Raw genomic sequence first — 13,000 nt, 5'->3', positions numbered from 1 at the left:
TCCCTAAAACTCTGAGATATAGGAATTTTAAAAAAAATCCTAATATTTGGATTGATTTAAACCAATTACAAAATTAATGATGAGGTCATGTAAAAACTCACAATAAATGACGATTGTCGTGACGTTGCATCACGTGAGTTAAACGACAAGCGCATCAAAAATAAACATTACTCACCCCCAAAAAATAAATAATAAGTCACACGTGTACCAAATGGTTAAACGTGAAATAGGAGGAGTGAAAAGGAACATTCCACCAATTATCTCATCAAGTGCGTGTTCCAAGTGTTGGTGCACGCTCCTGTTACAGGTACACACTTATACTTAAATGTTTGTTTTTGTAGGTAGCCAAATTAGATCAATAACACCACGATGCCGACGTTATTGTGATTAATAGTTAGCGACGGTTGAACGCCAGTTCTAGGCATTTGTTATTTTGAATTCCGATTGTATAAACACTTTTAGTTCGTTGATTAGCGTGGGTGTGCCGTCAATTTGTTGAGTTTTAGTATTGGATCTTCATTGCGAATTTTGGAATGACACTGGAACTGCAAAATACTTTTTTTGCCTCCAATAACAGCACGGTGTTTAGTTCTGAATTTTGGAAAGATCAGGGGCAAAAATAGAAAAACTGATCAAATTGAACTCTCACTTAAATGCTTGTGAAGTAGATGTTTGTATTCTTGATAAAGTTTGCTCTTATTTTTTTCTAAGAGTTTAAACCACATGGAGTTTCTTGACAATTTAGCCATGTTAACTGTACATTAACATGTTTCCTGTCCAGATTAGACCACAGTCCTTGCACGTAGGGACCTTGCACAGATTAAGCATGAATAGTAAGTGTCTTAGGGTGTCTCAGACTCTTGTGCCACAACACTGTTCTCGTGTTGAGATCTGGCCTGAGGATCTGTGTGCACTCAGCATTGGGTTATGTCATCAAACTCCCATGTTTTCTGTGAAAAATCATTCATGGTGCCTCTCCCAAGAAAGCAAGTTTACTTAAAAACTGGTTAGACTTTTGGATTGTGCCACATCCTTCTGTGATAGTATAGTCAAATCTTCTCTTTGCTTATCCATTGCTAAAAAGCAGTCTGATCCATTCCCTCATAAAATAGTCTTTGGCTGCTTAGCAACTGTGAATGCCATCTAAGCCTAAATGTCTTTGGCCACTCCCCCTGCATTGGGATCAGTGTGGATGTAGTTCTATGTTCACTCTTGGTTGACTAGGAGCTGGGCAGTGCTTGACCATTTGATCAATGTAGGTCTGAGGTAAACAAGCAGCCATTGGAGAAGAAAAAAGAAGTTCAAGGTAGGACATGTGGGTTTCTTGACTCAAAATGTAACGTTATCTTTCCACAGGTGACTGAACACGAGGAGGGAGCTGTTTCTGGACAAGTGCTAAAGGTGAGTCTACTTGGTACTCGGTTTATGGTATTTTTTTGTCTGTCTGTGCAGATTTAGCTATTTATTTAGTGAAATTTTATTCATTTGTATATTTAGCAAGGTATTGTGGTCTGTGACATTTAATTTGACATTGAATAAACAGTATTTCTGCATCAAGATTTCTTGATTAAGAAATTATAGTGCTCAGTAAATGAATATAATTTAAACCTGAGACTTGCAAAATAACCACTATAGTAGTATAGTATGTTATGCCCCCATTCCACAAATATACTGATGCGAGATCGAATTGCATTTTGGTTGAAAAAGTCATAAATAATTTGTTCATCCAGCTCCTGTTACAATGAGTGCAAGCAAATTCCCTTTCGAAACTGCAAGCTTGATTTTACAACCATCAGTCTTTTTCCATTGGCACAGCATTGATGAGCTAAGTCAAAACATTTATTCACCCTTTATTTTTCTCCCTCCCATCACAAAAAGATGTCCATTGAGGATCAGCACACTGAATGGATTTGCAGAAGCAACAATATTACCACATCACTCAACTCACCAGCAGAAGATCAGCTGGGTTTATGTGAAACTTTTCAGCGAAGCTCACCTGAAAATGATAGCTGCTCTATGAGCTCTGGTGAAATGGTTCTAAGAAGTGACAGTTTTTGTTTGGTGGACCAGTCTCTCTTGAAAGTTTCATCCCTTGATGAATCATCTAGCTCACCGTCTGCAGCGTGTGCATCCCGACACGATGTATCTAATATAATGACTGCACCCATCTTACCAGATATATGTGAAAAAAATACTGAGAACTTTGGGCATCCATGTCTTGGCAAGACTTTCATAATGTCTGACAACAGTGAGCTCCCCACTGAAGAAGACGATTTGAGGATGACTACATCTCCTATCACTACGCCATCTGAAAATCAGAGGTGTCTTCAGTTGACCATTTTATGTGAAGAATCGCCAGCTGGAAAATTATTGACTTCAGAACCTTTGGTGCATTTTTCTAACACTTTCACACCTGAAAAGTGTATTACCTTTGAACCTGCTTTGTCAACTATACAGGACATTGTTTGGGTCTCTACACCAATAGTAAACATTAAGAATAACCTGCTTCCCCACTTAGAACCTTCTTGCACTGAAAATGTATGCAGCCCAATATTTTTCTCTAAAAAAACACCAACTTCCACTCTGTCTAAACACTGTGATGTGAGACAGTCTCCATCAGCCAAAAAGAAGAAAATGGAGGTCAACTGTTCCAAATCTGGTTTGACTAATAGAATCTCTAAAGTTATGACAAGAGCATCAAATGACAAAATTGATTCAGCGTCCTCCCCAAAGCTTAACAGAGTTCAAACAAATATCTTCACCAAATGCAAGAAAAGTGTGCGAGGAGCTACTGTGTTTAGTCCAACTAAAGTAAAGGAAATCAATGTTTTTCGGTCTGTCACAACTAAAAGGGAAAACAGTACTCACATAAATGTTACTCCAACAGCTATGCCATTGGGTGTAACAATCAAAAACTCATCCAATAATACAATTGGTTTTGAAAAAAGCAATAGTAGCATTTTCACAGAGCAAACAGCTTCATTCCAGGCAGAAGACTCTCCAGCTCTGGGTGCTTGCAACCAAACGTTCTGCTCACCATTTGCAGAACTCCCCACTGATAAGTGTTCACGGAAAGATCCGAAACCAACTCCACAGAAGAATGCAGCAAACAAAATTGAGTTACGGTCACTTTTAGCACTGCGTCAGGGCATGAGACAGTCTCAATCTTCAACAAAATGTTTGCAGTCCTCCCCATGGCCACAAAGGGATAAAAAAACAATACCCATCAATATTCCAAGACATGGGAAGCAAACAAAGGCAGAACCTGTAAAAAATTCCTCCCAGAGTAAACTCGTCTTGCAAAATGAGGATGCAAGAGAGCTGACAAACATCAACCTAATGGTAAGTAGAAATTAATTCTGTATGCATTTAAAAGCTTTAGATCATGATGTATCTGCATGTTTTTGCATTGGACTGATGTATTGGTTAAGACTAAAATATTCAAAAGCTGAGATTTTTAAGCCACCATTTTTGCAGCCGGAATCTGACAAGGTGGGAACAGGCATCTTGGAAAATAGCAGAAGCCGACAACAGACATCACCAAACCAACCACGTGGACGATTTCTTTCTCAAACATCCGTTTCCAGGACTGCTACGCAGCCTATCAAGCAGCGACCAGGAAATAATTTGGGGGTCAACAACAGGGTGTCTAAAGTGGTAGGAACACCACCTTCTAAGCAAAGAGGTTTGTTAAAAGTTTTAAAGTCCTAGTCCTGAGAAATGCAACACCATGTCCTCTGTCTCCATCCTAACCACAGTTCTCCCTTTACTTTTCATAGCAGGAAGGCAGCAAAATCAGGCAACAAATCTCAAGCAACAGCAGAATGTATCCCAATCATCTTTAATGAACCCCCCTTCTAATGGCTCTCGACTACCACGAAAGACTCCGGTGAAAACCAGAAGTGGAAACCGTGAACGCATTCACAGTGAGCACAATGAAGGTGAAACACAAATTCAAGATCAATTAATTAGAGCTTTACCTTGGGTTGGTTGGGGTCTTCATGTGGTTAGTATTGTATGATTGGTTCTTCTGATGGGTTTTAATAATGAGTTAAAATTTAAAGTTAAAGCTGTTTCTTTGTTTTTTTTATAATGAAAAATCACACCTGCTTGTCCCACAGTTGGTGCAGGTGTGTGTAAACAAACTCCTAATAAGACTGTTTTGGTCAAAGGAAAATTTACACCAACCCCAGGAAGAAGGCCTGGATCAAGTAAGATCAGACTGGTGTATATTACATGTTTTTTAAGTGTATAGTCTTTTTAGAAGACCTTCAGTGACAGTGTTCTTGCTCTTGTAGCTGAAGGCTTAAATGGAGGTTCTTTTATTCATTTATTTTAGATCCCTAATTTTGAACAGAACCAAAACCCCTTCACCTAGTTTTTCCTCAAACCTTTTCTTTGCCACAGTTGTACCCACCACAATCACATCTACTAAAACCAACAAAGGAGCTTCTCCGATGATTCCTTTAAAAAGAACGCCGTCATCACGACTTACCCATCCGACACCTATTAAACCAGGTAAGACATTTCTCTCATTGTATTGAGAATTCCTTTTCTATGTGCAACCTTGCGACAATAGCTCACAATTCTTTCAGCCAGAGCTAAACCTTTGACCCCCAAAAAACGTGATACTGTTTGCATTCATAGACAGCTACATAGTAATCAACACTGCCATTGCCAAGGACAGCTGTGTCAGCAGTTCATGTAATAGGAACAACCTTGCTGAAAGCTGGCTCATCTCGTGCTCATCTCACTACTTAAGCGGAGAAATTAAGTACACAGTGAGCACAAGGAGGGTTACAAATGTCCCTATTGGTTGCCCTATTGCTCCTTGGTCCTCCCATCGCTAGTCTACCCTACTTTACCCCTCCACTTCTAAACCCTACCATCCTGCCCCTACTTTTACACTTCCCCCATCAAGATAAGTGTTGCTCATTTTTGGCAAAAGACTGAAGACTGGCTTTTCTAGGATTTAAGGTCTTTAAGGACTATGGAATATTGATATATGTCCTAGCTGGGAATTACATCATGACGACGTGGATGCTTTCTCTTTTCTTTTTGTCTCCGTGGCAAAACTGACATTTTTAGACAAGAACTTCACTTTTTTTTATTATGTATATGGTGACATCCTACATTGATTGATAAGAGATGTTTTGGTCTCCAAATATTTCCCTTTCAAACATCCACATACGTCTCACAGCTAAAGGATTAATCCGAAACATTCAGTTGTTGTCAGGATCTTGGAAAAACACGTTGGTTTTCCAAGCAGGTGAGTCTGTTTACTTTGGTATATTGATACTATTGGCTTTTTGGCCTCTGGTAAGTAACATTTGCTAATTTTGTTATTTGCTGTACTTGACTTGTGTTGGGAAATTTAAACTTCTATGAGACCTAGTTATCGTCTTTCAGTTTGACATGAACCAATGTTATTTTGGGCTCGGTTGAGCTCCATGAGCTTCATGTCCTTGTTTACAAAAAAACAAAAAACTATATATATTATAATTTTGCAACTAATGAGTTCTTTTTAAAAAAGCATTACTAATTAAATGTTGACACGGTATACACAAATATGGCAGTATTATTATTTTAGGACAACAAATGTAGTGTTCCATGTAATCTGAATGAATAATTCCATTGTGCAAACAGGGCTCAAACAAAGTGACTGATTGTATCGTAATGAACCATGCACGCCATGACCAGTTCTGTGCTGTGATATCTCCTTGACAGGCCAACAAAAAATCTCAGTAATGTGAAATTTAGGGTCCTCTTCATTTGCCATTTATTTTGTGTCGACAATTGCAGCCTACAGCAAGTGATTCAGTCTAAAGCCACTTCACATTCGTCTAAAGCAGCAGCATTAAATTAAGTTAGTGTTGTAATGAGTTGGTTCAATCCTCTCTACCAGTTAGGGCAGGGGTGTCCAAACTTTTTGCAAAGAGGGCCAGATTTGGTAAGGTGAAAATGTGTGCGGGCCGACTTTTAGCCTGACATTCTTTGAACCATTAACATTAAATGCAAATTAACTTTTTGGGATTTTTTTTAATTACAAATGGCATACTTTTACTTTTACATTTTTTTTTACATTTAGGTTTTTACCGAAATCACAAACCACAAAAAAATTAAGAAAACTATCAAGGATATCTAAGTTCATGTGAAACATCACATATTATTCACTATTATATGCTCACTGTAGGAACAGTGCTGAAAACAAAACAATGATCACTGCATATTCAAACTGTGATTTTGACCATCACAAAAAAAATAATGAACTGAGATTTAAGAATTTATTCAACTCAGAGGACTTAACAAATATCTTGCCTGCACTAATGTGAAGGGTGATACTGGGATCTTGACTGCAGTATGTAGTCCAGGTCTTCATCGCACGCTAACAAGAAAAAGTCAAACTCAGTTCCTTTTGCCTCTAACTGTCTCTTAATATCTAATGAAACGTCTTCAATTCTCCGTGCCACAGTATTACGAGCCAGGCAAATATTGGCAAACTCTTGCTTCTTCGCGGGACAAATTTTCTCAACCATTTTCATTACACAGTCTTTAATAAATTCACCGTCACTGAAAGGTTTGCAGTGCTTTGCAATTAGCGTTGCCACTTCGTAGCTTGCCTTTGTGGCATTTTCATTTGACTCACGGGCTCTTGTGAAAAAGCTTTGCTGTGCCGTTAAAACAGCTTCCAGTTGCTTCACTTTTTCACCGCGTTCGTTCCCAGTTAGCTTGTCGTAGCTAGCATGTTTCGTCTGGTAGTGCCTCTTAATGTTGAATTCCTTGAAAACAGCCACAGTCTCTTGGCAAATTAGGCAGACACAGTTGTTTCGTATTTCAGTGAAAAAATACTCAAATTTCCACTTCTCCTGGATGCGGAGGCCCTCCCGGTCAACTTTCCTTTTTTTGTTTACATGTTAGAAATGGGCTGGGCTGAAACAATGACGCAAGGGTCACGGCGGCCAGAGTGCGGCCACAGGGCTACTGCCATCTTCTGGTGAAGTGAAAAATAGCTTTTTGTACACTTATTTTATACTGTGGTCAACAGTGCTGGCGGGCCGTGTATTATTGATTTCATGATAGAGGCCGTGGGCCGGTCAAAATTTGTCCTCGGGCCTTATTTGGCCCGCGGGCCGGACTTTGGACATGCCTGAGTTAGGGTGTACCGTTCTTCTGTCAACAGTCTGCAGGAGTAGCCTGCAGTACTCCTGCAACGCCAGGGAGGGGAAGTAAAGAGAGTGGATGGAGAAGTATTTATCTCCCACAGTTATGGACTTTCATTCATTCATCTTCCTTAATGCATATCCTCATAAGGCTGGTGGGAATTGCTGGAGCCTATCTCAGCTGACTTTGGGTGAAAGGCAGACTACACCCTAGACTGGTCACCCACCACTAGTCAGTCATAGGGCCAGTTATGGACTTTATTTTCCTATTCATGATTTCCCTTCAAACAAACAATGCTTTTCGTTTATTAACTTACACACACAAAAATTACATGACTTGATGATGATGATTATGAATGGTGTCACAACCCTTGATGGATATTATTTTGCAGTAGAAAAGAACAAGCCCAAGACCTCTACCTCGCAACCAGCATCATTGTCCCCATCCACACAGAATCATGGGCCCCCAGATGTGGTACCACCCAGTACCCCGAGGAATGACAGAAATGACCAGACGCGACAAAATTTTGGAAAACTCCTTGCTGCCTCAAACTGCAGATTTGAAGCCATTGCTATTGTCCTGCAGCAAACACTCGCTGAGGTAGGGTAATTATTTTTGGTATTATTTTAATTGGTTTGTTTGTTCTTTATTCCATTCAGAAATAAATCAACAAAGTTCCAGAACATTTCTTGAAGAAAATAGTTTTATGGCATCCTTGTGATGCTTTTTATCAAATCACTTGTGCTTGACAGGTTTGTGAAATTGATCACATCCTTAATTGCTGGGTGATGTCAGTCGTGAAATGCAGAGCAGTATATGTCAGATCTAATTGCAAATTATTGAAAGTACAATTTCATTTTGTTGCATGGTGTAAGAGGTTTATATTTAGACAAAGTTTTGTTGTGCTGGTTGTACGCAGTGGAAACCAGTAGCCCGAGAATAGAAGGCTCTTGCTATCATAGCGGGAGAGTGCCCCCAGCTGTTGACTTGATATGGAAAAATGAGCTTGTGGCTCCAGCACTTAGACAGCAATGCACATTGTTTCTTATCATCTGTTTGAATGGCATGACAATGGTCAGGGGACAGACACCCTGAATTGGTGGCCAGCCAATTACAGGCCAGAAGGAGATGGCCAACCATTCAGCCTTACACTCTTACCTAGGGGTAATTTAGCGTTCAACCGACCTATCCTGCATGTTTTTGGGATATGGAAGGAAATTGGGGTACCCGGAGAAACCCTCACAACCCAGGGGAGAACATGCAAACTCCACACAGTGAGGACCCCACCCACTTTTTTAAAATTCCTTAGTTTGGCTAATCTCGGTCCACGTGTAGCAGATTATTATTGACTGTGAAATGACTTACCATAAAGTGAAACTGGACACCCCATGTGTCACTTTAGGAAAAGGGTGTGCTTGTGTAATAGAGGAATTGTGAGCATGAGATCCACAGAGGGAGTGGTGCAGAGATCTAGTAGATGATTTAATGCTTCTTTGGATGAGATTGGGGGGATGGTGGTAATGAAGTCGCCGCCTGTGTCCCACTGGGAAGGTCACTTGACATCTTAAGGTCTGCTCCATCATCTTTACAAATGATCAAGCTGCTCTATTGCGACTGCTCGCATGTGCCGTCTTAGTTATCTCACCTCAGTAGGGAGGAGCCTCTTCTTCCTTTAGAAGCCTGCCCCTTTTTGTGTATTGTTTTGAATACAGCAGTTCACTTGGCAGCAAGTTACCTCAGCTATACAAGTGGCTTTTTCCAAGAGGATGTAAGTGGAGGTGGTGTGCCCACCTGAACTGCTTTTTGTCCTGGCAAACTCGATGTGGCCAAACCCCAGTGGGGGTGGGGGACTCAGACATCGAAGCCTGATATATGATGGGATGCTCAGGCAGCAGAGGGTGCCTTAATTCCCCTTGTGCTGCAAAACAGGTATATTACTTTTTTACAGCTAATTTGTAATTGCAGCATATAAAAGGCTTTTGTGCATATATATATATTTTTATTTACAATCATGCCTAACATCATCATTATCTGGTATGTTACCCTCAGATCAGTGCAACAGATGAACCATTTTAAATTCATTCTTAACAGTTATACATGGTGCAACTGTGAAGAGCAATGCAGCAAGTGCTGGTTCATTAAATAGTCGTGTGGATTTAAAGGAATGTTGCAGGCAAAATATTCTTAAACTAAATGAAGATTCAATGTGTATATATTCTGCTTCATTTTTTTCATTGTGATTTTTAATTTAGCAACATTCTCTGTCAACTGTTTATCGAATTCGACTTTTATTTTATCATCATCACCATGTTTTTGTTTGCTTTGTATGAACCTTGCAGCGTGATGAAGAAGAAGAGAAAAGCCAGGAACTGTCCAAGGAGTTGGTCAAGCTACGAGAAGAGCTAGGTGAGTTAACCACCCTTGCCATTGCAATATGTCTCTATATCTGTCCACAGACTTGACCCATCTAATGGAACAAATCCCTCCAAATATTTTATTTAGTTATTCTTAGGACCCCATACACGCCCCCCCCCCCCCCCCCCCCCCCACACACACACACCTTGTTATAAGTGCCTCGGGACTTACACATGACTGCTATTAAAAACTGAGCACTGTTCTAACACATTCTTTAGTCAAGTGGTCTGTCCTCACCTCAAGTAGAATGTGTTACATGGACTATAGAAACAAATATAAGAAAGTTCATATTCACTTTCTTCTGCAGGCTTCCCATAAAAACAATAGATTTGTGTCTTCATCCTGTAATGCGATACTCTCGGTGCCACTTATCTCAATGTTTGCCACATATTGCCTCTACGAATTTGTTGCCAGAGCATCTAACTTTAGTTGTGGTAAAAAATAGACATACATTCACCATTTGAGCCAAATGGTGTGCGTTTCAAGAGGCAGAATTGGACTAAAGACTCGTATGACCAGACCACAGTTGCACATGCTTGAGGAATGCAGTTTGTTGGCCTCTTCGTGCCAGAGTCTGATAACTAGTTCCAGTATTGGCTTTGCCTCTCTTCTTGGATCTGGTACGCTTATTCCACTCTGAGGAAGGTGGCATAGTCATGTTTAATTCCACTTAAGAAAACATCTTAACAGACAATTCAAATCATCACATATGTGCGCATCAATGTTAGTTAAAAATAGCTAGATTAATATTTTATTGATGGTCTTGGATGACCAGGATTCTGGATTGAGTGTTACCACACCCTGTGCATGCACAAAGTTAAAGGGCCAGCAATAACAAGGCAAAAGTGCATGTGAAATCTTTTACTCATTGCCCAATTTTTGTGGTGTCAAAATATGCAATTGCAGTAACTTTCCCCAGACTATCTATTTACATAAGCCTTGTTATTTCAAATCTTTTTACTTTACAAAACATTTATTTTTCTTTTCGGAGCAAAAGGCTTCCTAAATATTACAAGTGCATAACCTCTTCCAGCAACTTGGATCTACTAAATGTTATCATTTTGCAGTGAGCGCAGTAAATTCATCCCAGCGGCTGGAAAAAGAAAAGCAGGATTTGCAAGATGCTTTGGACTCTGCAATGCAGAGGATGAAGGAGCAGCACCAGAAGGACATTGAAGAGATGGCGCAGAAACAGCAGCTCTTCTACCAGTCTGAGTTTAACAAGCTCCAGGAGGAGGCAGACGAGAGCAAAGCTGTGCTACAGACGCAGGTTTGCCCATCTGAACTCAATGTTGATCTATTAGTACTCGTTTACAGTAATTGTATGAAAACAGTGTATTAAAAATTGTCCATCACATAACTTTTTAAATATTAGGGATGTACAGAAGTAATTGTGCCGCTTCTAATGTTTATTTTTTGTGAAAGATTGCCCAACTCAAAGTTAGCCATGACTTCATAAAGCTGGAATTGGAGAACAGCCATGTTGAACAGATGCAACGTGTCCAACACCAACATGAACAGTCGGTGGAAGGTGAGTGAGTGGATTGAGCCATGACCCAAAATAGGTTTTTGTTGTAATAATATTATGACTTTTTCAGAACTCACAAAAAGCCTCACTCAGCAGCTGGAATCTTCTTATGCCAGTTTCAAGGATGCTGATGCTGCACTCAATGTGAGTTGGAGTGTTTCACTTCTAATTTAAGTAAAATGTCCATGTGTCATGCATTGAAGAAAATCTGCATCTTTTCTGCAGGCTCAGATTCACATGCTAACTCAGGAAAATGCTCAATTGATGGAGAAGCTAAAAGCAGAGGAGAACAAGCACTTTCCTGAAAGTCAGGTGCCAGTCTCTATGTTTGGGAAAATTGTAAACTAAATCAGCACGTCCTATCCTTTTAACAGTCAGCTTCATAATCTAGATTGGGATCCTTTCGGTTTATTTGTCTGTAGAAGGACTCCCATACTGTGTTTCTGGAGCAAGAGTTAAAAAGCTTAAAGGTGGTCCTGGATATTAAAAACAAACAACTTCAAGAACAGAAAAAGATGATGATAGAAATTGGCGGACTGGTAAGATGGAGCTAAAACAATTGGAAAAGATAAAAAAAAAATAAGGATTGATCCAGTGATGGCCTTAAGCGTTACACTTTTCACCTCATTTCTTTGCCAGATTGAGAAAAATGGGAAGTTAGACGAGAGCCTTAAGAAGGTCCAGCAGGAGAACGAGGATCTCAAGGCCCGAATGGAAAAATATTCTGCTCTCTTAAGGTAGGTTATCTGAATCTATGGTCTGTGTGTGTGTGGTGTCCATGAGAATTAAATTTAATTCAATAATTCAATAATTAAAACTTGAAGGTTTACCCTGTCTAAGATGCCATGTTTTTGGATGCAGGCAACTGTCGTCAGAGCATGCCATGTTGCAGGAATCACTCCAAAAGAAGTCAAATGTGAACAAGCATTTGTCAATGGAGATTGAAGAGCTGCATTGGAAACTCCACAATGGGGAAACGGGCAGTCCCCAGAAGTTGTCCCCAGCCTCTTCATCTCCTTCCCACTCTTTTAGCTTCCAGCCATCGCATAGCTCCGACGCCTGCTCTGTCTCCCCGCTGCCCCCCAGATAACCACTATCCCCTGCTTCCAGGAAGCAAACAAATCGACATTTTCTGTCACTTGTGGTCACCCTATTGACCACTAAGCCTATGGGGGTGGTCTGATATGGACAAGAAAGACTCAAAATGAAGCACACAAGCACTCAAAATGTAAGTACATTTTCTTTGGCTTTCTATAGAGGGATGGGAGTGGGGGTATCTCAGGGCTTGAATGTCATGAAACACTATTTTTCTTCGTTGTAGTCACTGGATTATTGCCTGTTTGTTTGTTGCTACTATACACTGCATACACAATGACCAAGCTTTGGTGTTTTCACAAGTAGTATTTGGTAGTTGGATCATACCTGTATAGGAAAAAGTACACCTAACAATTTACAGTAAGATACAGCTTGATGTTTGAGCAGGTCCAGTATCCTTTCAGAAGATTATGTGGCCTTTAAACATGTTGGCTTTCCTCCTTTTGTTGTTTTACATGAGGACCAAACCAGTTCTATGCATGTTTGTTTTGTGTCATCTCCTAATTGCAGCTTTAAAGTTTTTGTTTTTGTTTTTTGGCTGGAGGAGGCTATATATGTACACTGAATATTTTTTGGGTGGTTATTTGATATTATACAGCTGAGATATGAAATTAATAAACTTGTTTTATGAAATACACAGGATTATTTTGTTCTTTTGATAGAAGTTATGTTTATCAGGGGGATAGTGGACTAATATTAGTTACTTTTACTATTTTCCTATCCATTGTTAAAAGAAAATATCACAATTGATCATTCAGCCTTTTGATAGGTCCAGGAGTCTTGAGCTTTCTGCAGTGTTGC

The 13,000-nt window shown here is 39.8% G+C and overlaps 1 protein-coding gene across 6 annotated transcripts; it reads left to right on the top strand.

Moving 5' to 3' along the window:
• The first annotated feature begins 116 nt into the window (after positions 1 to 116).
• LOC144207047 (uncharacterized) lies at positions 117 to 12,836 on the top strand. Of its 6 annotated transcripts, none has more exons than XM_077732246.1 (16): positions 117 to 307; positions 1,357 to 1,401; positions 1,879 to 3,342; positions 3,478 to 3,685; positions 3,783 to 3,941; positions 4,122 to 4,211; positions 4,408 to 4,518; positions 7,553 to 7,761; positions 9,501 to 9,567; positions 10,644 to 10,846; positions 11,002 to 11,107; positions 11,175 to 11,248; positions 11,330 to 11,416; positions 11,527 to 11,643; positions 11,744 to 11,841; positions 11,966 to 12,836. In XM_077732246.1, exons 1-16 carry the CDS (start codon positions 212 to 214, stop codon positions 12,192 to 12,194), a joined length of 3,363 nt encoding a protein of 1,120 aa, XP_077588372.1. In that variant the 5' UTR covers positions 117 to 211; the 3' UTR covers positions 12,195 to 12,836. The 6 variants fall into 6 exon arrangements, with proteins under 6 accessions (XP_077588372.1, XP_077588374.1, XP_077588373.1 ...); XM_077732248.1 differs by having other exon boundaries at positions 3,780 to 3,941; positions 11,530 to 11,643; XM_077732247.1 differs by having other exon boundaries at positions 118 to 307; positions 3,780 to 3,941; positions 7,556 to 7,761.
• Positions 12,837 to 13,000: the final 164 nt, after the last annotated feature.

Source organism: Stigmatopora nigra, chromosome 14 (assembly GCF_051989575.1).
Source record: "Stigmatopora nigra isolate UIUO_SnigA chromosome 14, RoL_Snig_1.1, whole genome shotgun sequence".
NCBI lineage: Eukaryota > Metazoa > Chordata > Actinopteri > Syngnathiformes > Syngnathidae > Stigmatopora > Stigmatopora nigra.
The sequence above is the reverse complement of the archived record's forward strand: the minus strand, read 5'-3'. Positions and strand labels throughout refer to the sequence as shown.